This window comes from Mesoplodon bidens (assembly GCF_964165515.1).
Source record: "Mesoplodon bidens genome assembly, chromosome: 19".
NCBI lineage: Eukaryota > Metazoa > Chordata > Mammalia > Artiodactyla > Ziphiidae > Mesoplodon > Mesoplodon bidens.
In genome coordinates, this window is record NC_138179.1 from 15396046 (window position 1) to 15423934 (window position 27889).

The 27889-nt window shown below is 60.0% G+C and overlaps 3 protein-coding genes across 7 annotated transcripts; 1 reads left to right on the forward strand and 2 right to left on the reverse strand.

Moving 5' to 3' along the window:
* Positions 1-382: 382 nt before the first annotated feature.
* On the reverse strand, positions 383-5705 carry ABHD15 (abhydrolase domain containing 15; the record flags this gene model as incomplete). Its single annotated transcript, XM_081219140.1, has 2 exons — positions 383-2790; positions 4825-5705. 2 exons carry the CDS (start codon positions 5703-5705, stop codon positions 2265-2267), a joined length of 1407 nt encoding a protein of 468 aa, XP_081075266.1. The 3' UTR covers positions 383-2264.
* A 2001-nt stretch (positions 5706-7706) lies between these two features.
* TP53I13 (tumor protein p53 inducible protein 13) lies at positions 7707-11598 on the forward strand. 5 transcript variants are annotated; one of them, XM_081220417.1, is made up of 7 exons: positions 7712-7853; positions 8024-8092; positions 8317-8358; positions 10013-10141; positions 10278-10478; positions 10589-11144; positions 11236-11598. In XM_081220417.1, the coding sequence occupies exons 1-7, from the start codon at positions 7782-7784 to the stop codon at positions 11346-11348; spliced, it is 1182 nt and encodes a 393-aa protein (XP_081076543.1). In that variant the 5' UTR covers positions 7712-7781; the 3' UTR covers positions 11349-11598. The 5 variants fall into 5 exon arrangements, with proteins under 5 accessions (XP_081076547.1, XP_081076546.1, XP_081076545.1 ...); XM_081220421.1 differs by lacking the exon at positions 10278-10478 and having other exon boundaries at positions 7707-7853; XM_081220419.1 differs by lacking the exon at positions 10013-10141 and having other exon boundaries at positions 7711-7853.
* Positions 11599-12008: 410 nt separating this feature from the next.
* GIT1 (GIT ArfGAP 1) lies at positions 12009-27476 on the reverse strand. The gene is made up of 20 exons (XM_081220334.1): positions 27197-27476; positions 21578-21711; positions 21000-21112; positions 20773-20878; positions 20042-20259; positions 19862-19956; positions 19483-19525; positions 17310-17358; positions 16781-16853; positions 16098-16195; positions 15565-15676; positions 15305-15438; positions 15040-15192; positions 14698-14928; positions 14554-14607; positions 14278-14364; positions 14075-14148; positions 13787-13969; positions 13588-13651; positions 12009-13410 (listed from the first exon to the last, which is right to left on the reverse strand). The coding sequence occupies exons 1-20, from the start codon at positions 27246-27248 to the stop codon at positions 13198-13200; spliced, it is 2286 nt and encodes a 761-aa protein (XP_081076460.1). The 5' UTR covers positions 27249-27476; the 3' UTR covers positions 12009-13197.
* Positions 27477-27889: the final 413 nt, after the last annotated feature.

The following is a 27889-nucleotide window of genomic DNA, read 5'->3' on the forward strand; positions in this document are numbered from 1 at the left end:
CTGAGAATGGCTATGAGTACCTCTGGCACAGGGGCATGGAGGAGAAATACTTTAGGGTTTAGGTGATTAGGGCTGTGGATCCAAGGGGATCCAAGAGACAAGGGCTGTTCTGCTGTTCACAGAGCTTTAAGACTATAACTGGAAAAAAAAAAATATATATATATATATATCCTACCCCACCCCACCCCACAAGCTGGCTTTCCTGTAAAAAAGGAACCATGATTTCTCCAAAAGCTATTATCTTAACCAGAGTCCCGTGGTTATCTGGCCTAGAGAAACAATCTGGATTTTAGCCCTTAGGGGCCCTTTAATCCTGGGGGGTGAGGGTGGGGGGTGGTTAAAAACCACTGGACTGCTCCCCATTTTGCAGTGAGTGCTGAATGATTATAGGGTCCTGCATATGGGACTGCAAGACCTAATAAACTGAAATCCCCACTGTACCAGATGCTGGGGGACGGGGCTGGCCAGATGTCAGTAATTCTTCTTTGCCAAGCCTTACACCAAGGCGTTAACCAGAAGTACAACAGCTTCTTTAGGGTTCACTTCCTTATTATCTCTCCTGCTCAGAAATGGTGAGAGAATGTTAGATGAGGAACATAGAGGAGGAGGAACAAGAAGTGGGGAAGGAGGGAAGGAATTTTTTCATGACAGGATAATGTGTCTTAGATAATTGAATGTTGTCTGCATTTCAGTTTAGATTCTTGGATAGTTCAGAGTTTCTTCTTATTTGATCCAGACGAACAAGGATGGGCTAAAATTATCCAAACCTAAAATCATGGCCCCAGAAATTCCTCATACCAAGCCTTAGGGTATGGCTTTTGGTAGACATTTCTCCTTCTTCAAATTGTTTTGCTATTTGTGAGGCCAGTATGGAGCTTCCTGTCAAAACAGGTGCCTTCTTTCTTGATGACCAATTAAAATTTCAGGGCAAAGCTTTTCTGGGAGGAACTGGATGTCCTATTGTATTGCTTAATGGCCTAATCCAAACCAAGGTGTGGGTCAATCTGTACAATGCCTTATTTTACTCTGATCTTAAGCATTAGTCCTCATAAAACCAAAGAGCCTATCAGTCACTGAGTGGTCAGATCCAGGAGGAAGCTTTTCCTGCATCTACATGGATGGCCTTTTGAATGAGCAGAAAAAGCATGGTAATGTGAAATATTCATAAATCACTGAGTCAGCTCTAGCCAATCTCTTGGAAACTTTGTTTGCTTTCTCTGGTCCCAGATGTCTCTCCAGGGTCTGGAGAGGGAAAGGCTAGTAGTAGTGTCAGAAAAGAGGGCAACTAACCAAAAAAACACCTAAGATATGAGGTTTATACTTTTACCACTTAGAGAAAGCTCACATCTCAGGAGGAAAACACCTCTGGCTAGAACTCTCTGGAGTAATCCCCCGAAATGGTACTGGAGGGAGCAGCTAGAATGTCTGCGAGCCTGGCTCCTTGAGCCATGGTCAAGCAGACCCTGCAAGGATTTCGTCTTCCTAAAATCATCCTTGGGATCTCTCTAGTGAGTCTTGAGGTCCTAGGCTGAAGCCCCAGATCAGCCCCACTCCCAGTCAGGACTTGCAGAACTCCACCGAAAGACTGGCCCTTGGTATTCCAGACGCAGGCGTTCACGCTCTCTAGCTGGTTGCCCTCCCCAACCCCGTCTCAGCACAGCACTTACTGCCTCTGGGCCTATCTCACACTCAACGCAAGATGCATTGGCTCTGTGAGCCGCTTCCACATCTGCCACCACATGAAGTCAGCAGAGCGCCACAGCCTCAGAAAAAAACGAGGGAAGTGGCATCGAGACACAAACATCCTGTCCTCACTACATCAGGTGGCTCCAGCTTGAGAACCAGTGTCACAGAGCTGATTATTTATGTGACACAGACCTGCCCAATGGCTCACAAAACTCATCTCCTTTGTATCTTTGCTGTGAGCAAGCATTTTCTCTTGAGTCCAGGGACATACATGGAGATATTCTTTGGCTTATGAAGTCGGTGACAGGGGACTGTGACAGGGAATGCCCAGCTGCTGAACCAGGATGAGTTGGCATGTGTAGAGCAGGGCCTGGGCAGGAGTTCTGCTCAGGGGCAAATGAACGCTAGCTTGCTGGAAGTTCCATCTCTTTCCACAGACCAGTTTAAGAGAGAAGGGGCTGAATCAGGGGCAAAGAGCTGAAGCCGCCTGCCCCACTCAGTCCTCACTGCGTTTTCAGGACTCAGCCGTGCCCAGCTCTGTTCTTCCTCGCAGTGCTGGCGGGTTCTTGGGTCAGGTCTCACCTTGTATACGATCTCTTCCAGCTAAAGATCTCCTCCAGGTTGGAAGAGGGAGAGACCTCCCGCTTTGGCAGGGTTCCCCAGCGACGCCGGCCCCCTAGGAAAGAAACTCGGCGTCTGCTCAGCCCTTTCATCCTCTCTTCCGTTCGGAAGAACTCAGTCAAGGCCCGGAAGTACTCCAAGATGACCTCGTGGCTCCAGGCTGGCAAGGGCTCCTGGCGCAGGAAGCCACAGTGGCCTCCGTGGCGGCTGAGCAGGAGGAAGAAGTAGGGGTTGCTGTGAAAGAGTTCAGTTGGCAGAAAGTGGTTTGGGGGCCCGCACACAGGATCATCGGCGCTACAGATGCATAGCACAGGTACGGCTGCCTCGTCCACATCCCGGAGGGGGTCGTTGTGGTCCCAGTAGGTGTCCCAGCTGATGGGGAAGCTCTTGGTGTGGCAGAAGAGGGTCTCTTCAAACTCTCGCAGGGAGCGACTCCTGAACAGTTTTCCAGTGTCCACTGTGTCCTCCAGGGCTGTGGCGTACCTGGCAGAAAGAAGTTGAATGGGGAAGGAAGGAAAGAGAGGAAAGAACTGGAAAATAAATTGACAGCAGAAGTTACAGAGTGGCAGCCTACAGGCCAGATTCTGACCACAGAGGCTTTCTTTGGCCATAGAATGTATTTAAAAACTTCCATGTCATTGCCATCATTTAAAATCAGGAGATTTCACATAAAATGCATCTTTCTGGCTTCTCGAGGGAAATGGGGAGATCTGGCGACATGGACTGGCATGGCAACAATCAGGGTATTTCCTCCCTCCTTCCTGTGTTACAGTTTCTACCAGGACAGTCATTCATGGCATTACCTCCCCAGCCCTGGGGCAGCATTTGACTTTACAGCCTCTGAGTTATTGCAACAGCTCTCCTCCAGACCTCATCTTCTGACCCTCTGTAGGGAGCCTGCTATGAAATGTCACCTCCTGAACCTCTCTTGGAAGAACTCGATGGCTCAGACTATCCAAACCAGCAAGTGACATCCCCCAACATTAACATCTTACTTTAAGTTGTATTAGTTTGCTTTTTTGAAAGATAATATGCTATCCAGCTGATGACAAATGAGTGTGTCCTTGATCAGTGGGGCAGGTAGGTATTCCTAGAGAGGGCTGAGGGGCGGAGGAAGTGACTGGGAGTGTAATTAATTGGGTGAGGTCCCAAATGGGAGCCTGAGAGCAACTGCTCTGGGAAAGAGGAACATCTTTGCTGTTTCCACCTCCCTGGAGAGGGCCTGGCACCCTGACCAGGAGGCCAGGATGGACAGCTCAGTCCTTTATTGGATTAATTCAGCCTTAGCCAGCTGAATTTGGATAGGTGTTTCCTGCAAACATTCAAAGAGGCTTGCCCCAAGTTGGCAATCCCAAAATTCCATGGGCAGGGCAGTTCCTAAAGGCCCAGGTTTCCTCTCCACTTCCCTTACCTTATCCTCCAGCTGGTGCCCAGGGTCAGCACTGAGGATGGTCATTTGGGGATGGAAACTGGCAGTTAAGCCATGTGAAAGTACCTTGCCCCTGGACTGTTCCAGCGGCTCTGGGTTGCCATGGTAGCACATGGGCTGTTGCTGAGCTCAGGGTTGACCTTCTTAGAACAGGAGGCAAAATAGGGCAAGGAAAGAAAGAGAAATCACAATTGTCACCATGTATTGGTGCCAGGCCCCTTACTTTCGTTATCTTATTTCATGCTTATAACCACCTTGGGAAGTGGTTATTATAAACTCCATTTAACTGAAGAGGGAAGTGAGGCTCAAAGGGGTTAGCTAACTTGCTGGAAATTCAGGATTTGAACCCAAGTGGGTCTGACCCCACATCCCAGGTCTTTCTGCCACACCACACTGCTGCCATCATGTCTTTGACCTCGTTCTTCTATCTCCTAGGAAAACAACAGTGTAAGCAGAGGCCTGGTTATTTGCTGTGGGAATGTCACTCAGGCCTTCTCAGTGGAAAATTCTCCCCTGTCACCCTGGTGGTAGATTCTTTTCTTTTTGGAGATTAAAAAAAATGTTTAAATATTCTTAAAATTTTTGCATTAAATATTGAGTATATACCTGGGAATATGCAAAACATCTGTCAGGTCTAAAGAATTTTAATAAATCAAATACCACCAAATTTCTTATTCCTGTCACCTCCAGGCTCAGAGGAAATATTCTGGACAGATAACCAGTCACAATTGCTTCCAAAGCCCTCTTTGCTGATTTGACAAGCTATGGACTAAGCGATGTCAGGTGCTGCCTCTTGTGGCGGGTGGGGCAGGTGCTCAGGTTGCTAGGACACGGTGGGGCTGAGGTGAGGCCAGCGGGCCCCAGGTCAGGAGTCCCTGCTCTAGCTAATGATGCTGAGTCCGTCTGTGGCTTTTAAACCTGCTTCCCTGATTCTGTCCAGACTAGAGGGTTTGGACGCTTCAGGAAGTGTGTGAGGAAAACTTTGCCCAAATTGCTCTAAACCTGTTTGATTCAAAACCAGGCAGAGCCGTTTCTCAGTCCCAAACCTCTATTCCCCCCATTGCTCGTCTGCAGCCTCCGTTACCCACCTGCTGAGGGCGATCTTCTGGTGGAGCAGAAAGCCCCGCTCGTAGGGCCAGGGCAGGCCGGCCTCAAACCACTCGCGGCAGCATAGCACCGGCGAGATGCAGGCTGCACCAGTCATGTAGCTGGAGGAGCCACACTCGCCCAGGTAGGACAGCAGCAGCGCCGAGCCTGAGCCCTCGCTCACCGCGAACAGCGGGGCTGCGGGGTGTCGGAAGCGGATGTAAGTGATGGCCTCTTTGAGATCAGACGGGTCCCCGAAAGGCTGCAGCCGGGGGCTGACCAGTGGGCAGCCGTGGTGGCCGCGACGGTGGAAGATGACCGGGTAGTAGCCGCGCTCTAGGGCCAGCATGCAGAGGCCGAGCACGTTGCGGGTGAGGCGTCCCCAGGCATTGGGGATCACCAGCAGCACCGCCGGGAGGCCCCCGGCATTGGTGACCCGGCGGCCCCGGGCGCAAGGTCCCACGACCCAGTCCAGGGCCACCAGCCCGTCGTCCGCCAACTGCAGGTACTCCCGGGCCAGATCGGACCCCGGCCCCACCGGCAGCACGAAATGGCAGAGGGTCTGCAGGTGGGGCCCGGAGAGCCAGGAGCGCGGGCCCGGCTCCAGCGCTGTCGAGCGTCGCAAGGCGCGCAGCAGGCACTGGGCCAGCGCCGACGGCTTACAGATGAGCCTGCACCCGCCGGGCAGAGGCTCACGCTCGTCGCTGAACTGGTCCGCGGGGCCTGCGCCGTCCACCTCCTCCTCGTGGTCTTGGCCCTGCGCCCCCGGCAGGGTCCTCGCTCCGACGGCGCGCCTCCCGGGGCGCCGCAGCAGCGCGGCGAGCAGGCCAAGCAGGGCGAGCGCGGCCAGGAGCAGGGCGAGGGCGGCGCCCCACGGCGGCATGGCGAGGCCGGAGAGCCTCCGGCGGGCGGCAGCGGCGGGGACGTCCCCTTGGCGAGCTCCCTGCTCTGGCCGCGGCTCCGCCGGGCCGCGGCGGCTGCCCAGGGCCCTCCCGCGGGGAGGGAGGGGGTGCACTCCGGATTGGCCGCGGCCCCGCAGAGGCAGCCAGTTCGGTCCCGGCTCCCCTCACCCGCCCCCCCACTCCCGCCCACGGCCCTTTGTACAGTGATTGCGACAAGCAGGAGCAAGAGGTGAAAGGAGCGGAGGCCACGGGGAGGGAGCGAGGACGCGCCGGCGAGACGGAAGGGAGTGGGGTGTGGGGGGCAGAGAAGCGGGGAGACTTGGAGACCGAGGCTTGGGGGACGGGGATGAGTCTCAGAATCCTCTGCCCCCGCCCCTCCGTCCCGCGTGGTGTGTAGGGTGTGCAGCTACCGGGGAGACCTGCGTCGCTGCGCCCTCAGGGGCCGCTGTTGAGAAGTAGCAAAAGGGAGAAGTGAATAAACCGCAGCTCCCGGCGCGGGCTCCCGGGCTTTCGCGGGGCGGCTGCAGTGCAGCCGGAGCCACCACCCGCACCTCCGTCGCCAGGCTCGGCTGTGCTCTCTGACCTCGGTGTTTGTCTTGGCCCCGCGGGCACCCGCAACTGCGCAATAACCCGGCCGGGCGGGGGTCCGGCTCAGGGCCAGCGAGGGCCAGGGCCGGCGTCGTGCCCTGACCGCGGTTTAGCAGCGGGAGGCTGGAGTGCCGGGGAATGCTCTTTCCCTTGCCTGCATTAGTGCGCTGTGCCGATCCCCCCGGGGAGCGTGGGGCTCCCCTGGAACCTGGTAGAAGAAATCCTCAACACCGCTCCCCAGGAAGGACTTCCCCAAAAGAAACAGCCCCAAACCTCCGAGAATAGGCTGGAGGAAAAGACGCACTCAGGTGCCCGTGGAGGGGGATGCCTATCACCCCGCGACCCGGCCGTGGCAGGGGATAGATGGCAGTCCCTTCATCAGCTCAATAACTGGCAATTACCGGGGAATGGGGGAAGGGTAAGAAATACCCCTTGCAAGTCACAGCTATGTGGGAGACGGTCTTGCTCTATTTCAAAGTTTGGGGCTGGGCATTTCAACTCTCACCCTCCACCCACTTTCCCGTCTTTCCTCAAAATCCTGAGCCGGGCCAAGGAGAAGGGCACCGGGGAGAGGGCGGCAGAGCGGGCACCCGCTGCAGGTGACGTCTGGCCAGCGCTCCCTGCTGGGGGCGAGGCCTGTGACTCCACCTCACGGTGACCAAAGTCTCCTTGGGCATCTGCTGGTGCCCGCTGGGCTAATTACGAAAGCGGAGGCGGACGTGGGCAAGAAAGCAGCCCCCAGCCCGGCTCCAGCTTCCTGGGACTTCTGGGTCTGGGGAGCGTGGAGGCCTGAGACCCTTGGAGACTCCTCCGGGTTCGGGCGCTATTTGCGAGGGCAAGAGTGGGATGGGATGAAGGTGTAGCTCTAGAGTGGGGACCCTCTTCCTCCTGCAGCTCGGACTTCAGGCTTCTGTCCCTCTTCTAGATGCAGGTCACATTGATAAGTCTGAAGCGGGTTTGCCGAAGGAGCGGACCCGTCTCCCCTCCTGGGCCACCCAGTTCACAGTGGAATCCCAATTCCCGCCCTCCTCCCCGCTCCAAGATTCCACCCAGGAGCTGCAGCTGCGCCCTGCAGGCCGCGGAGACCCGCTGAGACGAGTGCCCGGGCGAAGGAGGTGGTCCCGCCTGCCTCGCAGCGCGGCGCGCCGAAGACCGGCTTCCGAACTTTTCCGGCTTGGGGTTGAGGACGCGTGCGCGCACTGTCCCGGGCTGTGGGCGGGCACTGGGGCGGGGCGGGGACCCGGCGAGAGTGGGCCGGAGCTGCGGGGGCGGGGCGGGGCGAGGCGGGGCGAGGCGAGGGGCGCGCGAGCCTGGGGAGTCGCGGCGCGCGGTCTGGGGTCGGGGCGGGACGGCGCGCGCGAGCCCGGGGTCTACGTGGGCACGCGGGCGGCGTGGGTGCGCGGGGGCAGGGCCAGGCGGCGCGCGCTCCCTGGCTTGCTGGGCTGCGGGCAGTGCTGGGGCGGGCCGGGATGGCGCCTCCTCCGCCTCCGCCCCAACTGCTGCTCCTGGCGGCCCTGGCGGGGCTCCTGGGTCCCAGTGAGGTAAGGCTACCCGCTCCCGAGAAGCCTTCGGCTAAAAGTTCGTGCTGGAAGGAGTGGCGCGCGGAGAGGGGACTAGGAGTTCTCCCCTTGGAGGGCTGGGCCTGGGAGGGAGAGGGCAGAGCCCGCGCCGAGGCCAAACGCCCCAGCTCTTCTGCGCCTTGAACCCACAGGTGGTGGCTGAGCCGGCGGAGGAGGCGGGAGCCCGTTGTCCCGAGGGCCTGTGGCCTCTGCCCCCACAGGTGGGTGCCTGGAGGGCGGTGGGAGAGAGGAGTGTGAAGGGGCAGCCCAGTGCCGCCCTGGCCTCGCGGCACCCTCCACAGCCACCCTCTGAGCACCTCTGCCGGTTCCTCCGGCCCTCAAGTCACCAACGTTTCCATTCCAACGTGACGGCACGGGCTTGCTGTCCTCCCCCCACCCAGAGTCCCCCGTGGGCTCTAAGCTCTCTTCTCTTCCCCCTGTATAGGTGTCTCCAAGAGTGACCTACACACGGGTGAGTCCACGGCAGGTAAGTACAAGCAGGAGGCATCCTCAGTGTCTGCACTGGAAACAGCGAGCTCCTCGCAGGATTTCTCCACCTTTTCTGCTCACCAGTTCCATTCTTTACCACTCCCCCCAGTAAGGGGCAATGTTCTTAGTCCCAGGACAGTGAGCCACAGGCCTTGGTCCTCAGCAGTGCTTGTCAGGAATCCTGTTGAGTAGCTGGCTGTGTGGGCAGGAGGCTGCAAGGGAAACTCTGAGGGTAGTAGGAAAAAACAACCTGTGCTCCAGCTCTGCTGTGTGACTTTGGAAGTCTCCTGACTTCTCTAGGCCTCATTTTTCTGTAAGAGAGGTTATTGGTAACATCCCTCCCCATGAGGAGTTAACAAATAGTGTGGGACAGCACTTTGGAAAATAGGAAGCTGTAAGGAGTGTGTACCTCAGGTTACCAACCAAACTGGGGGTTCACCTTGTGTGGCTGCCTATTTTCATTGCCAGTGGTTGGATAGCTTCTCTGTCCCTTTGGTTTTCCTTCTGAAATATCTTTTTTTTTTTTTTTTTTTGATCCTTGTAATAGCTCCAGGCCAAAAGAGCTCCTGCCACCTACCTGATTTCTTTTCCCAAACAGCCCTTTCATTCCACTGTTCAGAAACCAGTGGCTCCTTATTTCTCGCCTTATCATGGCCATACTCCCCTGTCTAGTTTTTCAGGCTCTACCTCGTTAAGTAAACCTCATCCATCCTCCCCACATCTTTGGTTCCTCTCGTCTTGTTGGTCTGCTCACCACACATATGAGTTCGAGGCTTATTCCCACCGCTGTACTTTTGCACCTGCTTATTCCCCTCAACACCTGGCGTATCCTGACTTGAAGGGGACAGCTCTCTGCCCTCCTGCCATCCATCCCCATCCATCTTCAAAGCCCAGCATAGGACTCAGCTCTCTCTTGAGACCTTGCCTGATCATATTAGCCCTTATTTATTCATCACCTTCTCCAAATTTGTGTAATGCTTATAATGTATCTCTTGTAATTTAACAACTAATCACTTCGAGTGTTATTAGTTTGCGCTTTCATTTGCGTTAGTTCTGTTCCCCTGAGTTTCCTTTGCATTCCCTGCAAGCGGAGTCCAGGAGTTCTCTTTTGGCATCTCCTGTAGCATCTGGCACAAGTGCTGAGTGTCAGGTCAGCTCAATCAAAGAATAATTAATAATTGATGAAGGGTTTCCATCCTGAGATTGTGCACCTGCTGCCTTTGTGCCCTGTATTTGGATGCGCTGGGGAGACGAGATTGAATACATAGATGGGTCAATACATAGAAGAGCTGGTCTCTGTTTGGGGGGTGCTTACAGTCTAGACTGGGAACCTGTAGAGCCACCGTGGCAGGTCCAGAGAAATATAGCTAAAGAGTGTGGTCTGAGTCTGGCAGGGTTAACCACGCATGCTGCCACAGAAGTTGTGAGCTTTGAGGGGTGGCAGTGCATGGAGAGGAGGGATGAAAGGAATGCCTTCAGAGGCAAGAGGGGGTGCACGCCAGTATCCAGGGCCCTTTGTCCTTTCCTGAGCCCTGAAGGTGGAAGGGTCATCTGGCCATCCTGGGAGTCCCTTTAAGTTGGCTCCTCAGGATGGGAGAACTTGGGATTCTTAGGGAGGGACCTGGCTTGATGTCTCCATGCCTTTCCTCCAGGCTGAGGATGTCAGCTTCCTCTACCATCCCTGTGCCCACCCCTGGCTGAAGCTCCAGCTTGCCTTCCTGGCCCACATTTGCGTGGCCCGGCCCTTACTGGCCCCTGACTCCAGCCTCACCCAGGAGCGGGTACGTGGTTGCTGAAAGGTGGTTGTCTGGCACTGGCAGAGGCTGCGGCTCCACGTTCAGGGCAAGGGGAATTCAGGGCCTCCTCTTGCTTGCTCCCCATCTTTGTCTTAGCTCTAACAGTTACCTCCTTTCATAGCCCCTGGTACTGGCAGCATGGGGGGTGGCACTGGAGATGGCATGGGTAGAGCCAGCCTGGGCTGCCCACTGGCTGAAGAGGAGGAGGCGGCGGAAGCAAAAGAAGGAGAAAGCATGGTTTCACTCTGACAGTTTTTCTGGGCCCTATCCCTTGGTGCCAACACCGGGCAGAGGGAGGCTGTGCCGGAGAGGGTGCGTACAGGTGAGGGGTGCTGGCCAGGCTTGATGGTCATTGGGTTGGTGGCCCAGGGTGGTGGTGTCACTGGGTGATCTGGGCAGGGAAAGGGTGATTGCTGTCTCTTCTCCTCTTAGGCCACGGCTTTGGCCTTTACTCTGCGGAGCTGGAGGCCCCCAGGCGTAGAGGTGGCATCTAGAGGGCCTAGGCAGCTCTTTCCTGGTGGTGCCAAGAGGCGTGGGCTGCGGGCTGCCCTTGGTCTCCAGCCCACCCCCTCAGCCCTGAGGTTCCGCTCTGTTTCCTCACGGAGCATGGAGGCCAAGCAGCCTATGTTGGGACCCCAGGGTGCAAGGGATAATGCCCCATCTGTGCCCACCGGCCCACTGCTGCTTGGGGGGCCTGGAAGCAGTGTCAGCTCCAGGCTAGAGGCTCAGGTGCCCAAAGGGCAAAGCAGCCCAGGGGTCTGTGCCTGTCCAAGTCAGGCTTCCCCGGCCGCTCGCGCAGCAGCGCCTCCGCCGGCAGCCCGGGGCCCCACCCCGCGCACGGAGGAGGCCGCCTGGGCTGCCATGGCCCTGACCTTCCTGTTGGTGCTGCTCACCCTGGCGACGCTCTGCACGCGGCTGCACCGAAACTTCAGGCGTGGGGAGAGCATCTACTGGGAGCCCACAGTGGACAGCCAGGACACAGTGGCTGGTGAGAAGTTCCCCTCCTCACCTGCCCTGCCCTGCCCTGCCCCGCCCCCCATGGCTTCCCTGCCCTTGACAGCTCCCCACCCTGCCCATAGCGGTGCTGAAGCGGAGGCTGCAGATGGCCCCTCGCCGGGTCAAGCGCTCCCGCCGGAGACCCCTCCTCCCGCCCACGCCGGACAGCGGCCCGGATGGGGACAGCTCTGAGTGACCTGCCCCAGCCCTGCCACTGTGGCAGGTCCGGCTCCTCCTCCCGTCGGGAGGCTGCGCCACGTGGACCGCGCGCAGGGCCGCCCCCTGGTGGCCAGATGGCGCAGTCCTGCCTAATCGCTGCAAAAGGGCTGGTCCTTAGTGTGTGGTTTGCTGGGAGGGATGGGGCGGGGGAAGGGAGGAGAGAAAAAGGAGCTGTCTCAGCCTCCGTTGCAAAAACTCCGTTTTTCTTATTAAATTATTTTAGTAGAGCCTGGAGTTGAGCTTGTGCATCTGCCACACAGACTCCCTCCCACCCAGGGCACTGTCCTAGCCCATTTAGGTCGTGTTTGAGGTAGGGGGTTTCTAGTATCAAGTTGGGCACTCGCTGGCCTGTCTCCTCTTGCCCGCGGGGCCTCAGACACTGGGGTTTAGTAGCGTGATAGACCCCTCCCACCACCAGGGGTGAGCAGGTGGTGGGGATAGTGGTGGTATTTACTGAAACATTGTTATTTTCAGGACTCCTCTAAGAGATGACAGGGGCTTCCCTTCCCTCAAGTACAGGGGCTGGAAGAGTCGTGGTCTTCACTTGTTTCATACTTTCGCCAGGTTGGTCTTTCTCCGTTTCACGTCTGCCACCTCCCCAGTCCCTCCCACAGTTCCCTAAGCATCAGAAAGGGCACATGGTCACTTATTTATTTTTGATACAAATGTACATGACACACATCTTGACACTCAGCCCACCACCACCACCACACAGGTAGAGCCTGGCCCCTGGGACAGAGGTGGGACGGGGAGAGGAGCTGGTGGGCGCTGCCATCTGTCTCTCAGCCTTCCTAGGCTGCAGCCCAGGCTCCAGGGACCCAGATAGCGCAGGCACTGGCCTCTCAGAGGTTACAGGGAGGGGCTCTCGGCTGAGTCCGGGACCCCGGGGAGCCAGCCCCAGGCTCAGGGGCTCAGTTCTCTGCCCCAGCCAGCACGATCCCCCTCCACAAGGGAGGGGAAGAGAGATGGAGCCAAGTGGTTTTCCTGTTACGTTCACAGAGAAAGGGTATGAGTCGGGGGAACAATGAGGGGAGGCAGAGGGCAGGACCCCAGCTGCTTACCCCGGCAGTCCCTGGCCCCAGGATGGGGGAGAGGGGCCAACGCCCAACACGGGTCCTGCTGCTCTGGTCCCCTCACCCCCTCACAGAACTCCAGATGGGCCAGGCCTCCGGAACGGCACTGCCGCCCCGCACACTCACACGCAGGCACGCAGGGACACTCAGTTACCACAACGTTAAAATTAAGGGGTGGGAGAGAGGAGAGAGAGAAAAAAGACTTTTCCAGTGTTTGCTGCTGGGGACCCCAGGAACACAGGTTGGGGCCTGTGCCCTAGGCTGGGGCCGTTTGGCATTGAAGGAGAGCAGCAGGGGGCTGGTGGCTACAGGGTGGGGACATCCACAGGTATTATGTACAAGGGGGGATGCCCCCGCTCAGCCCCCAGTAGGGCTGGACTGGCTCATGGGGGTGGGGTGCATGTAAGGGAACCACCCCATTTGGAGTGTCCCCACCCGACCCTTTGCTGAGGGTGCCCCAGAGGGCAAGGGGCTGGGAGTGATGCCTTGCAGGCCCCGGGCACACTAGAGGGGGAGGGGATGCTATGTACAGGGAGAGGTGCGTGGAATGTAGGGGACAGAGGCTCCTGCCACCTCACCTCCCCATCCTTGGGGGCTCGAGGGGGACGGGCACCAGGGCACCTGGCTGCCAGGTGAGAGTGGCAGCACTAAGGGCACTTGTGCCAGCGGCTCTGTTGGGGTGGGGATTAGTGTCTGGAGTGGCCCAGCTCCCATGGCCAGTGAGGTTCCAGGGTGAGGGTGCAGGGAGAGTGGTCACTGCTTCTTCTCTCGGGTGGTGATGGTGACCAGCTGCTTGGCAGCCTTGGCGATGTCGTAGGCGCACTGGATCACCTGCTGAGTCAGCAGCTGGAAGTCCACAGGGGCGCCAGGCTCCGGGGGCACCGTCTTCCGGCACTCGCTCTGCAGCCGGTAGGCGCTGGCGTTGAGCAGCCGCAGGGAGCTGCGCACTGGCTCCAGGGCTGGCCTCTGGAGGGAGGACGGAGGGAGTTGGGCCTTGGATTTCAAACCACGAGCCGTGATATGGCCCAGTGTGTCCATGTCTCCACGCAGGCAGTTGTCAGGTTCTCTGCAACTGCCCCGCCCTGAGGCCCTGCCCCACCCTGAGGCGACGCCCAGTCCTGCTCCCCTCTCTGGCCCCTGTACCTTTGGGAAGAGAGAGGCCATCTCAGTCACAGCCAAATGGATCTTTTCTGAGCAGGGCACAAAGCTGTGGGGGGAGGGGAGGGTAAATTAGGAGGGCTCTCAGGGAAGGTTCCCAGGGACAGTGGAACACTGGTCCCTCTCTTGCCCTCTCTTGCCCAACACCCCAGAAGCCCATACGAGCCTCCGCCCACCTCCATACCTGTCATGCTTGAATTCCTGGGCAGCCCGCAATAATTCCTGAATGTTCTTGGTGACCTGCTCCGTCTTCAGGATGACATCCTCTGTGCTGGGAAGCCCAGGGTCGAGGTCTCCATCCAGGCTTTCCAACTCCGGGTGGAAGTCCTCTTCCTTGCCCAGCTCTAGAAACCTCTTCCCTTCCAGGCTGGGGTTAGAGAGGAGAGAGGGAGGCATTCCAGCTGTGAGGCCGCTTGCCTACACCCTCACAGGTGCTCAGGGGCCACTCACCCCCCTCCCCCGGGTGCCTCACCCCAGCAGCGGGTCCCCACTTTGCGTGTTCTCATAGTCACTGTCTGCGCCGCTGCCATGGCGGGAAAGCTTGCTCTGGAGGGGTACAGGGAAGGGGTGGCAGGTAAGGTGCACATTCACAGGCCACCCCCCCCGCCCCGCCCATCACCTCCCAAGCACACATCTCATTCAGCCCATCCCTCGGGCCCTGGGGATGCACATTACCGAGTGACGGCTTCCTTCCTGGGAGCACGACAGCAGTGGGGAGGAGGGAGTGAAGGGCACAGCTGAGGCCGACACCCCCTTCCGGACCTGAAACCCAGGTAGGGCTGGAGTCAGTTTCCTCCTCCCCACCACCCACCTTGCGGCCTCCCTGCAGTGAGGCTGGGACCATGTGTGTCTAGTCATCCTTGTGCCCAGCGTCCAGCATAGAGCCTGGCATTCGCTGGGGCTCACAACCTATTTGTGGGTACGGACCCACCTCCCCCAGGCCCTGCTTACCCGGTAAAGGCCAGCAGGGACGTGCACTGAATAGATGGCGTCATCCTCCAACTCCTGGGGGTGGCACAGTGGGCGTCATGGAAGGCCCTGCAGTGGTCCCAGCCCCGTCTCCACCCCCCACCCCGAGGCCCATAGGCAGCTCACGGTGCTGTGGAAAGGCTGGAGCCGGGTGGTGAGTTCATCCCCAGGTGGGCCTCCAAAGGGCTTCAGGGCAGAGCCCGGTTCATACATGGAGAAGGCCTGGCGGTCCCTGCGGTGGGCGCTCCCGCCAGGCCCCATGGGCGCGTGCTCCGCTCGTTCGCTGGGAAGTGGGGCTGTGGGCACTGGCCCCGGCGGCTGCCGGATCTGCAAGTTCTCAGCCTGCAGCTTGTGGATCTGAGAGTGAGAGTGGTGTCAAGACACTCCGGAGGGTCCAGGCAGCACCACCACCTCCAGAAGGGGGTAACTCCTCCCCACACTGGGGCCCTGGGAGGCCCCCATCCTCACCTCCCGCTGCAGCCTCCGGAGCTCATCACTCAGGCTGCTGTTGACTTTCATGAGCTGCTGCACCTTTGCCTCGGAGGCGGCCAGGGCCTTCTTGAGCTCCAGGTACTCCTGCAGTGTCACCGCCCCGTCCGACAGATCTGAGGAGTCCATGCTCTGCAGAAGGAGACGTGAGCCGGTCAGTCAGTCCCCTTGTCCCCGAGACCCCGAGCTACGAGAGGATGGAGCAGGGCCTTGGAGGAGGCATGGGGAGGGGCAGCGCTCAGACCCGAGCACGGTTGTTCCGAGTAGCACCAGCGCTGCGCAGGGGCTCCTGGTCTGTGTCCTCGTCCGAGGCCACGCTGTCGTAGTCGTGCTGGTCGTCCAGGTCACTCTGGCTCCGCACAGACAGCTCGAGGTTGTCTGAGGGCACAGGCCTGTCACTCAGGGCTCCTATGGCCCACCCATCCTGCCACCCCCGGAAGGGAGCCATGAGCGAGCGTATCCTGGAACAGTGCCCCCACCGCGCCCCCTCCACGCCCTCCGCACCTGTGGGGCTGCTCAGGCTCTTGCCCAGCTGTCTCCGCTTGGCCTCACTGAGAATGTCGATGATCAAGGTGGCGAACTCTCGGGCATTAAAGCGGGCCAACTTCTGTCGCCCCTGAGAGGCAGAAAGGGCCAGGCTGGGGTGAGGAGGCCCTTACGGCTGACACACAGAGATGGGGACAAAGCAGCCAGGCTGTCCGACAGTTGACTTAACCACAGCTAAAATGTGCCAGCCCAGCTCGCCGGGCCAGGGCAGGGGGTGGGGAATGACACAGATTTGGGGTGCCTAGGGGAGCTCTCAGGAAGAGGCTGGAACACCCCCCCAAGGGGCTGCTCACCAAGTGCTCCAAAGAACAGCCTCCTCCCCATTCCCAAATCCCAGAGCCAGCGGGGCCAGGGAGAGGCCTCGGCCAGGAGTGGGAAAGACTCAGCCCAGACAGCAGCCTGCCAGGAAGGGCAGGACCCACAGAGCTGGTGACCCCAGGAGGGGAGATCATCGGCCCAGGCACCCCCGCCCAGCCCACCAGCCCACTCACCTGATTCCGCGTGGCTGAGTATTCAGGGTTAACGGGCAGGAAGGGTACAGCACTGCGCTCCGTCACCAGGGTGCTGTGGTTTTGGGTTGCCAGCCACACTGGGGGGGGAGGGGCAGGGAGCGGATGTTCCGCGGTGGCCAGGCCCACGGGGTGGAGGTGGGAAAGCGAGGAGCACAGCCTTCTGAGCTCCTCCCCATGCCCACCGAGTGCTGGTGTTCAAGAAAGGGGTGGTCTCCGGACAGGGGAAGTAAGGCTGGGTCAGGGAGAGGCCGGTTGGGGACTGACAAACAGGACGAGGCGACTCCCTCCCGCCAGCCCTTACCAACCGGGAGTTTGGGCTGGAATCTGGCTGTGGCCAGGAAGAAGGGATGCAGTGGGCGGAGTGGGACTGGGGAGAGAGCCAAAGTGGGAGGCAGCCAGAGCAGAGCCGCCCCAGTCCAGGGGGCTGGGGGGAGGAGCAGGCTGGCGGCCTCCAGCTCAGCGTGCTCTGCCTGCCTGGCTGGGGCTTACGTGCAGGCCTGCCGAGCAGGGGCTTACGTGCAGGCCTGCCGAGCAGACCAGCCCCCGGTACCTCTTCCTAGTCCCAGTAAAAGGACCCCAGAGCCACACCAGGTCCCACCCCCTCCCCAGCAGGCAGGCACGCTGTCCCCTCTGCCCAAGGCTTCGATCCCCTCCCGGCTCACCAGCGTCATTTTCTCTTCGATCCACCTCGTCATACACGTCCATGGCAAGTTCCTCAAAAAGCCGGTTGCTGAGCTGGAGGCGGAGATGGGGACCCAGGCTTTGTCAGATCAACTGGCCCCCCCCAGTGCCAAGCAAGCCAGCTCACCGGGATCTTAGAAGATGTCGAAAACGACTTGTGTGTCCCTTGTGCCACCCAGCCCTCTCCCCAGTCTCAGAACTGGCAACTGGGGTAGGGGTCTGCCTGCCAAGCTCCGAGGTGGGAGAGGCAGAGGGAGACCAGAGCGGACTGGTTAGTGCCCAGGTAGCTAGAGATGCGCCACGTGCCCCGGGAGCCTTAGGAGGGCAGAGCCAGGGTCAAAGGTGAGGGGTGTGGAGGTGGAGGACAGGTGACTGAGGAGACTAGAGTGAGGGGCAGGTCCAAGACTTGGAAAAGCGCACCAGGTCAGAGAAAGGGGGAGCCATCGCAGGGATGGGGGCGGGTCAGAGATGGAGGGCAGCTCCAAGCCTTAGGGGCCTGAGTAGACTCACCGCCTGCAGCTTCTTCTTGGCAGCTTTGGCCAACTCGGACAGGTCTAGGCTGTGGACGAAGGAGGGAGACGGGAATGGGGAAGAGGGGAGAGGCCAGACGTGAGCGGTGGCCAGGCCCCCGCCAGTGACCTCCCAAAACATGCAGGGATCCCAGGGAGACGACACCCCAGGTGCTGCACACCAAGTGCCTCCCTGCCCCACCCAACCTCCAGAGCCTGTTCCCGAGCAGGCACCATATACCTCTGAGACATGCACTTTTGCCGAGATCTAAGTCCAGAGGAAGGCAGCAGAGAGAAGAACAGGACAGAGGCAGCAGTTACCCAGGAGCAGGGCAGCAAACGCCTCCCCACGTCAAGCTCAGACCCGTCTCCGTGCACACGCCAGACCCACAGTGTACCAAACCCAGCTCATCTTCCCCCCAGCCCCTCCTCGGCCGGCTCGCTCCTCCTCTCAGTGACCCACTTGCCCCGCACCAGCGGCAGCTCCTGGGGGTCACCTGCAACCTCCCTCACCCTCAAGCCCCAGCCAGGCTTTCCCCAGGGTCTGCCATTCCATCCTCCTGCCTGGTCTTTTGCAACATTTTTTCATCCATCTTCCCGCTTCCAGTCTTGCCCCTGCACCCCTTTATTCACCAGAAGCCAGAGTATTTTTGACACATCTGGCTGCACTACCCCTGGCCTTAAGAACTTTTCAATAGTAACAGGTTACGTATGGCACACTTCAACAAAAAGCTCACTTAAAAATATGCTAGGGAATTCCCTGGCGGTCCAGTGGTTAGGACTCGGTGCTTTCATTGCCAAGGGCCCAGGTTGGGGAATTAAGATCCTGCAAGCCACACGGTGCGGCCAAAAAAATAAATAAACGAAATAAAAACACTAAATGCTTTGCACGCACTATCTTACTTAATCCTCTCAGAAGCCCAGAAAGATAGGTACAGTCACCCTTATTTCCAGAAGCAGTAACTAAGGCTCAGAGAGGTTAAGGAGCCTGCCTGAAGCCACACAGCCAATAAGCGGCAGAGCAGACTCCACACGTCCGTGTTGGAACCTCTCTGCTCTTGGAGTGGTCTCAGCTCTTGTTGGGGCTCAGGACCGGCCCCTCTCTTGCCCTGTCTCTCTTCCAGTCTTGCTCCTGGGATTCCCTGCCTCTCACATGCTTCAGCTACACAGTGTGCCTGTAGTTCCTGGCACAGCATTTCTGACGTCTATGTCTTTGCCTCTCTTGCTGTACTCCCCACAATGGACTACAACTGACTAGGGTGCCTCCCCTCTTGGCTGTGACCTCCTTAAGGGTAGGGATCACGCCTGAGTTACCTCTGGGTCCAGCGGCAAGAACAGCTGGCACTGGGAAGGTGGCCGGTTAACATTTCATTGAGAACACGTTTACAACACACACGCAAGCAGGCAGACACACCAGGCAAAATCAGACCAGAAAAGTAGCGGGGAGTCTTGGGATCTCAGAAGAGAGAAGATCTGGGCGTTCAGGGATCCGAGGTGCCCAGGTCTGACCATCCCCATCTGGCCACACTGGCTTCTGGAGAGGGAGGGAGCCTCCCCAGATCCAGGCCAGCAGGCACAGCTTGGCCATCGCAGGCAGCCACCAGGTGGCGCCAGCATCCATCCTGTGAGCTGGGTGAGCACCCCCCACCCCCCCAACCCCGAGCCTGGGCTCCTGGGGCCTCTTGGATAAGAGACAGAAACACCTCTACTGGCCTTGGGCCCGCAGCCCCTGCCCAACTTCTGAGCACACCACAGAGGCCTGGCAGAATCCCAAAGTTAGTCAAACTCCCGGGGCCCACCACCTTTTCACTGAAGAGCAAAAATTTGGCTGAAGATTTTACAGTTGGAGTCAGTGCCACTGGGAACAGAACTCAGTGATCCGCTGCTCCTAGGGGGGCTATTTCTTGTACTCAAACCCCACGTGCTTGACAGCCATGGGGGTTAGGCTGTGCTGGCCGCGTGCTGAGTCAACATTTCTTACCTGCCTTGGGGCCCAGCATTAGGGAGTGAGGACTGGCCTGCGATATGCTTGTGCCTCCAGCCCCAAAGGGAAAGGGGGGCGGGGGTCCCAGGCCCCAAAAGCTGAAGAGTTGGGGGGTGGGGGCGGCTCTGGGGGTCAGGCACCCACAGGGCATCCAGCTGCCTCTGGGAAGGGGCGTCAGGTGGGCACTCACCTGTCTGCCATCTGTGGGATGATGTAATGCCCATTCCTGTGATCTGAGTAAAAATAAAAATGCTAAGTCACTGGTGCTGGGTGGCCTTAGCAGCTGGGAGCCCACCTCACTGCCATGAGCAGGGCTTGGCACCCAGAAGTGACAGGGGAAGGGAGGAGGGCAGGCCACCCCCAAGAGCCCTGGGAACTGGCTAGAAGTTATGCCCACCCCCACTCCCTACCCCAACACGCTTCAGCCCAGAGCCTGCAGCAATTTCACAGGAGCCAGTTGCCTAGCAACGCTGTTCCCCAGCCGGCTTTGTCACCATGGCACCTGCTGCTGGGGTGTGTCTGGGTCCCACCTGCCTGGCCCAGCCAAGCCCACCCCACACTCTGCTCACCCGGCTTGCGTCCACAGAGATAGAAGGCCAACCGGTCAGTGAGCTCATACTGGCACTCGACTAGCCTTTCCGCCAGCTCATGGTGCCCCGCCTGCCTGTGGGGAGGGGGCATGGCTCAGCCCTACAGCCGCAGCCCGCTCCCCACACCCACCCGAGCCTCACACTTCAGCGGACCCTCACCTGGCATAGTCAATGGGTGTGCGGCCGTTAACATCAGGGGAGCCAGGGTCAGCCCCGTACACTACGAGAAGCTCGGCCTGCAGCGTCTGCCCTGCCTTGGCAGCCACATGCAGCGGTGTGGTGCCCTTCTCTGGGTGGAAGAAGTTGGCCTGGGCACCCAGGGACAGCAGGCGCAGACACGTCTCCAGGTTTCCCGTCCGCACGCTCGAGTGGAGTTGCTGTGAGGAGCAGAGTGTGCCACAAACGGGTGGGGGGGGCCCCTCCCACCTCCAGCGGCACCTGGTCCAGGCCTGCCTGGGACTCCTCCCAGCTCCACGGGGCCCAGCTGAAGTTAGGTTGTCGGGGGACAGAGGGCTTCCTACTAGGAGTTCATGCCCACTAATCACAGCTGCAGTCAGTCACCACCTACCACAGCTGTTAACTCTGGGGTAGATGCTATTTCTTTCCCATTTTACAGATGAGGAAACCGAGGCTCTGGGAGGCTCAGAAACTGCCCAGAGTTTTCTGCGTTTCGGGCAGCAGCTGAAGAATTTTAGCCTCGTGGGTCCACTTGGGAGCGGAGGGGCCTTATTCACACGCGGCCTGACCACGCAATCTCGTCCCTCCACCGTGCCCACCACGCTTGCCTGACCTGGCTGCCTTGGGGGCCTAGGGGGCCTAGGGCTCAGTGGTGATGGCACTGTGGGTGAGGAGAGGAGAGGCCCAGCCCTCCGCTGTGGGGCCCCGCAAACCTTGCTGAGGTCCTTGGCGGTGACTCCGTCGTCATCCCGGCAGGGCAGCTTGTGCACAAAAGCCAGCATCTGGTACTTGGCTCTGATGAACTCTGACTTGATGGGGCTGCATGGAGCACGCAGGAGGGAATGGGGAGCAGAGTGGGAGAGGCCGGGCGCCCAGCCACCTCCCAGGCTCCTGCCCCCGAGCGCACAACCGCAGCCACCACCCCTCGAGCCCGACTCACTGGACTTTGTCTTGGGGGTTGGCTTTGCGCCGGCCGCTCTGCACCTGCGCGGGGTCCAGCAGGGAATGCTCCCAGATGGAGTTGGCCCCGTTGCTGGCGAGTGTGTGCACCATCTGTAGGGAAGAGGTGCCAGAGTAAGAATGCCCACTGCGCGCTGGGGAACACCTCCGAGCACCAGGCTGGACACAGTACTAACAGGCCTACTGTGTGCCTGGCACTGCTGCACCCCTACCCAGTCAGGCCATCCCAGCCAAGGATGCGGGTCCTGCTTCGCACTTCGGGTGACATGATGGGCACACCAAGGCTCTGAGACATTAAGCTCGACAGTACATGGCCGAGCTACTAGGTGGCAGAGCTGGGGTGAGAGCCCAGGTCTGTGTGACTCTGGTCCTGGAAGCCTCCTCTCCGTGTGGGCCGGCGCCCGGGTGGAGAGGGTAAGGGTTAGGTTCTGCCCTGGGAAGGTGCTGCCCCCGGAAGCCACGGGATCCAGAGAGCTGTGTATGTGGGTGCGGGGGGAAAACGGGCCGGCACTCAGCACACGCTACTGGGAAGGCAGAATGGCCCAGCACAGCCTGTACCTGCAGCAGAGTGGGGGGCCAGGCGCTGTGGCGAAGGTGCTTGACAATGGAGATGTGGCGTCCCAGGCTCCGGTGCACACTGCAGCACTCGTCACACACCAGCACACCCCTGCTGATGGAGGCCCAGCCGGGGTCTGCCGGGGTGGGGGGAAGGGTCAGCCACAGCCAGACACGGGCGAGGCCTCCTGAACACCGCCCTGGGCCCGCACTACGCTTAGAACTCCACGCACATTTGCTCACTCAGTCCCCCAGGGCTCTGGGAGCTGGACCAGCGATGAGGACGCTGAGCTCTGGAGGCGGGAGGGGCTCCCATCAGAGCCAAGCCCTTTCCTACATGTCTTTGCCCCTCTGGGGAGGTGTGGTCCCCAGGGCCTACTCGGCGGGCACAGCTTCCTGTCCTGCAGCCACTGCGACCAGTTCCACAGCCTTTCCCCAGGGAACAAGGCTGCCACCCTAGCCCTGCCCCAGGGAGGCAGGAGTCCCCAAGGACCGCATGCCACACATCTCTAGGCACTCCTGTGTCCGGGTCAGTGCCACGTTTCTCCTATACTCAGGCTTCTTTTAGAACCACTGGCTCACCTGCCTGACCCATCACACCCCTCTGGGGGCTCCCGCCTCTGTCCTCATCCTGGCAGGTAAGAGCCCCTTTCATGACCGAGTCTCCTGACACCACCAGTGATGGGGTGAGCTGGAGCCCCTCTTAAGGGGGATGGAGAGAGCAAAGGAACTAACACTGACTGAGTACCCACTGTGTACCAGTTGGGTGCCATAAGTATGGTACCTCTAATGACTTGTCAGGCAAGGTGGGAAATGCTACCCCTGCTTTACCAATGAGGAAGCAGTGTCTCAGAGAGGTTAGGGTGCTTACTCAAAGCCACACAGCTACTGAGTGGGATCGCTGGGATGTGAACCCAGGCATTTAGACGCCGGAGACCATGCCATGTCCACACCAGCTGCTGTTGCAGCCCCAAGTGGGCGCCACTCTCCACTCCTTGGGGAGAAGTGAACTTTAGAAGAAGGGGGACCAGAGCAGGACGGGAACTCCTGGGGTCCTTCTCCAGGGCAGGGGAGATGCCACCCATCCCAGGCCCCTTGGGAGAGGGGGAGGAGACAGCTGCATACAGCTCAGGCTGCGGAAAGGTCACGGGGGAGAAAGCAGCCATTGTGTGCCACTGGAGAGTGGGGGCGGGGAGCCTCTCTCGCAGGACACTGTGCTCTGCCCAGGCCCCCCGCCTGTCTCACGAAGCCCCGTCCTGGCGGGGGGTGAGGGGGTGGGGACTGGCTCTCTGCCTCGCCCCTAGTGCTCATGTTGTCCAGAGGGGCCCCCACCAGGGGAGGGGACAGGCTTGGGGTAATGAGAGCCTCTCCAACCAGAAGGCAATTCTCTTACCCTTCCCTGCAAGGGCTTCTACCAGTGTTCGCCAGAGAATTGTGACGAAACTGAGTCAGGACAGCCTGAGCTCTGCCGTGGTGAGTGTCCCCTCCATGGCATGGAAACAGGAGGTGAAAGGGGGAGGGCTCAGTTCTTTGGGTCTGGACTTCTTTAGGGATCCCCCCAAAACAGGGTAGAGGGATGCAGGAGGCACCCGCCATGCACCCTCCTCGGAGGCTGAGGGGCCCACGAGGAAAGGACCCACCATCTGTGCCAAGAGGGGGAGCCCTAGAGCAAACTTCAGTGTTGGCTTTACCCAAACGGCGAGGCCCCCCAGGCACGGAGAGCTCCTTTCCCCCCCACCCCCAAACACCACTGGGTCAGGGGTCTGCCTGCCAGCCCCCTCCGCCAGCCCAGGCAGGAAGCTGGAAATGACGCAGCCTGAATTCCTCTTGTTGAAATGGTGGGGTTTCCTGTCAGGAGGGAGCCGCCCAGGCCAGGATCATAAATGGGCAGCTCTAAGGCCTCCACCCCAAGCCCTTGGCCCTACCGGAGAAGCCAGACCTGGGAAGGCTGGCCAGATATCCAGGGCCAGACCAGACATGGTGAGCCCCTGAATGAGGTAGTGACCAGGAGCTGGGGAAAGGGGTCCAAGGCTCTACTCGGCACTCTCCCAGCCTGGGGGAGGGGTTCTCCCTCTCTTCCACGGTGACCTGAAATAGGAAGAGTGGGCAGGGGTGACTGTCCTGGTCTGGGGTACACTGGTGCCAGCTCAGTTCTGGATGACACGGATGGGTCACCTTACTACCTACCTCCTATGTCCAAGGGGCCTGGGCCTACCCAAGCAGGAGCCCCCAAGGACCACCTAGGCCAGTTCCTAAGCCAAAGGGCCAGGAAGGGTTTCTGAAAGTCAAAGGGCTATTGTAATTTAAGGTTAAAGGACCCTTGCCCCCAGAAAGGCTTCCAGGACCAAACAGGGCAGAAGGGTTAGGGACGTGGTCTCCTCCTCAGTACCCTGCCCACCTTCCCCCTGGGCTTCTGCCTCAGTCGTGGGGCGGGGGGCGCCTGGTATGTGTGAGCAAGTGGCAGGAGGGGTCGTGGGAAAATGTTAACCAGCACCAACCCCATGGAGGCCTCTACTGAGGTGAATACATGTCACCACCCAAAGCCACTGGTGACCTCCAGGGCCCAGAGCCAGCCTCTTCTGATCTAGGGACCAGATCCTCACTAGACAAGAGGGAGAAGCCCACCATCTTGAAAGCAGGCAAGAGTCATCCATGGGGACAGAGGTCAGAATGGCGGTTGCCTTTGGGGGTGTTGACACAAGAAAGCCCTGTAGAGTGATAGGAACGCTCTACCCCTTGATCGGAGCTGCGGTTACACAAGTATATACACAGGTAAAAACTTATCAGGCTGAACAATAAGGAAGAGGCACTCTGCTGTACATAAGTTATACCTCAGTAAAAGCAGCAGCCCATCGCTCACCCCACCCCACAATCTATATTATGAAGACAAATAAGCCTGCAGGTTCCCAAATGTCCCTAGCTGGTGGCCAGCCTTGCTCACTCAAGGTGCCTGCAGGATGGGCCTCTTGAGGTCTTCACGCCTGTGCCTGGGGCTGCCAAAGCGGGAAGGCTGCCTGAAAGCCTGTGGTGTGAGGCGCAGGCCCGTGACACAGAAGCCAGGACTGTGCGGCAGGGTGAGTGGAGGGGCAGGAAACACATTTTCCAGGGCTCCCCGACCCCTGGCCCTCTCCTGCATCCCCAAGGCAGGCAGGGACACAGACGGTGCCTAATGAGGTGGCACCAGCTGCCAGAGCAGGCGTGCTCTGCCCAGCTGTCTCACAGCATACTCACACGTGTGCCGTGTGCCCAGGCCTGCGAGCAGAGGGAGGGCAGGGCCCTCTGGGGTCAGGCTGCATCTTACCTTTCACCTCCATGACCCTGCAAATTAACCAGCCACAAAAAGGCCACAACCCCACTCCTAGGGCTGGGACTGCAGGGCTCCTATCACAGTGAGAAGCCTAAGGCTTTGGGTAGGAAGCATACACCAAGGAGGTGGCTCTGGGCCTGGGCTCCAAACTGCTGGTTTCCCTCAAGCCTCTTACCCGGGCTGCTACAGGTCCCAGACTGAAAATGCCACTCCATGCCTCATAGGGTCGGGGTGTGGGGTAGCCCCAAAGAGTCAGCTGGGGTCCTGAGAAGCATCCAGACACTTGAAGAATGCCTGCGATGTGCCAGACACCATGCTAGGTGCTGGGGTGGGGGGACGAGCAAGACTTCATCGGCACCCTGCACACCTCACGATCCTGACCTCACCACCTGCCTCTTCCTGATCTGTATTCTGGATCAGGGGAAAAGGAGATTCCAGGGGGGCACAAATGGCTCTGTGGGATGAGAACTGGGGGTAGGAGCTGGGCACCCCAACACAACAGATACACACCACTCCTGCCCATGCCCACTGGACATCCAGAGGCTTCCAGCCAAACAGTCAAATGCAGCAGAGAAAGGACAACTGCCTTGCTAATGCTGCCCGACGTCCTCCTGGCCCAGAATCAGGACCACAGACTTGGAGGTGGAACAGTCCTCAAAAACCATTTCTACTCCAACTTCTTTGCCTCAGAGTTGAGGAAACTGAGACCCAGAGTGAGGAAAGTCTTGCCATGAGTCACAGAGTAAGCTGGAAACAAAGACAACACCAAAATCCAGGCTTCCCTGATAAAGTGTCTGCTAAGCAACCCCCTCCCAGTCCTACCTGCCCTCCCCCCACTGCTACGTCTGCCCAGCCGAGGTGCAGAACAGCCTCGGACAGACAGACAGAAGGCAAGCTCTCCTCCCAGCCATTCCATCCCCAGACCTGCCTGCAGCTGGGGTAAGGAGAGAGTTTCTAACTAATCAGGGGTAGGGACATCCCTTCTCTCCTCCCCTCGCCCCCTCCCTCAGATAGTTTCTTCAAGGTCCTCTAGACCATGACATGCCCTGAGAGGAGGCCTCAGGGTCAAAACCACCCAGACCACCGTGCCTCTGCCAGGCACCCACAGTTCCCTGTTGGGGTCCTGGTCCTGTCCAAAGGGTGGCTGCAAGTTATGGGCCCAGAAAACAGCACCCCACACTCTCACACTTATTTTGTGCCCAGAGGTTCACAGACAACCCCACCCTCCCCCGAGCCTGCCCAGAGGTCTCCCAGGGAGATGGCGCCTTTTCTAAAAAGACGGTCAAGGGCCAGGGCTTTCCTCTCCCCAGGCCAACTGCTGAGCCCCATCACTGGCAGTGTCCTCCCACATCAGAATGGAGCAGCCTCTCTGGGTCACTGATCCTCACTTCCTCAGTAGGTCAGGGGGGGTTTACATCAGCCTGGACCTGACTCTGCTGGGAAGGAGAAGGGAAACACCACGGTAAATACAGCCAGGAGGCAGGCCAGGAAGCCAGGTGGATCCCAGGAATCTAGGCACCCCTCGGCACTGCTCCCTACCCATTTCTGGCCAGACTTGGCTACGGGATGGGGAGGGGTCTGTGCCCAGGCTGGGGTAACGCCGAGCCCACCTTCCAAGTAGGCCTTACTGGGACCCCGTCAAAGCTGTCTCGTTGCTCCCAGTCACCAGGCCTGGGGACGCCTCAGGGGAAGATGCCCAGGCTCGTGGTGGCCCTGAACACCAGGCCCTGCGAGGAGCCTTGGGAACCCGGGGCAGGGAGTCCTAGGAGTAGCCACCCCCTCATCTGCTCCCGAGGAAACAGTATCCAGGCCCCCCTGGCCCATGTGCCCAGCTCTCTGCCCCTTGCCCTCCGCCACCCCAGCGGGCGCGCAGACCATGCGAGCAGCAGGTGCAAGACGCGGGGGTGGCACTGAGATGACACAAAACCACACTCGCCCCCACCTCCTAAACCCGGCCGGCCTCTGCCACAGCCCTCCTGCCACCCCAGGCTGGCGCTTCCGTTTGGATACTGAGATGGAAGGGGGGGCAGCCAGCTGCCCTCCTCCCTCATACTGAGGGGTGGGAGGCGGCGCCGGGAATGTCCTTCCTCGCCGGTCCACGGACGCGAGGAAACAGCGGCCCCCCAGGCGTCCCTCCCGCCAAGGACGCGGCTCCGCAGTGGCCCGGGCGGGGGCCGAGACCGGAGGCCGGAGGCCGCAGCCCCCGGCCCGGCCCCGCCCCGCCCTCCGGCCCCGCAAGGCGCTCCCGCCAGGCCCCGGCGCCCGCCCGGCGGTGCCTCGGTGAGCGGTCCCGCCCCCGGCCCGGCCCCGCTTACCCGGGGCGCTGCAGTCCGCACACACCTCCACTCGCGGCCCCTTCCGGGACATCCTCAGCGGCGACGCGGCCGCAGCCCTCTGGGCCAGCGTGGGGGGCGCGGGCGGCGGGCCCGGGCGGCGACGGCCCCTGCAGCCCGGCCCAGCTCCGGCAAGGCCTCGGCTAGGCTCCGCAAGCCCAGCCAACCGTCCGCCCCCGGGGCTGGCCCGGAACCCGCCGTGCCCGCCCGCCCGCTCGCCCTCGGGCGCCCTCCGCCCCGCACCGCCCCGCGCCGCCCCACCGCCGCTCGCCGCTCGCTCTCTCCGCCCCCTGCGCGGCTCCCGGCCGCTCCTGCAGGAAGCGGCGCAGGCCCGTCCCACCGGGGGAGGGGCAGACTGCACACCCGCCCCGCAGCCAGGCCCTGCCTGCCGCGCCTCCAGGAGAAAGGAAGCCGAGAGCGCGGGCGGGAGGGGGCGGGGGCGCTTAAAGGGACCACGGCCGCCGCCAGGCCAGAGCCGGCAGTGCCTCCTACGGCCCAGGCCTCGGCTCTGGCGCACCCCTGCCCCCAGACGGTGTGAGTTTGCCTCACAGCCCCATCCCCTTCATTTCCGGGGACAGTGACCCCTGGGGATCAGAGAAGAGAGTAAGGAGCTGGAGCCCCGGGCTCCCCTTCCTCATCAAGGGGCTGTGGCTCAGGGTACCCGCTGTGGTTCAG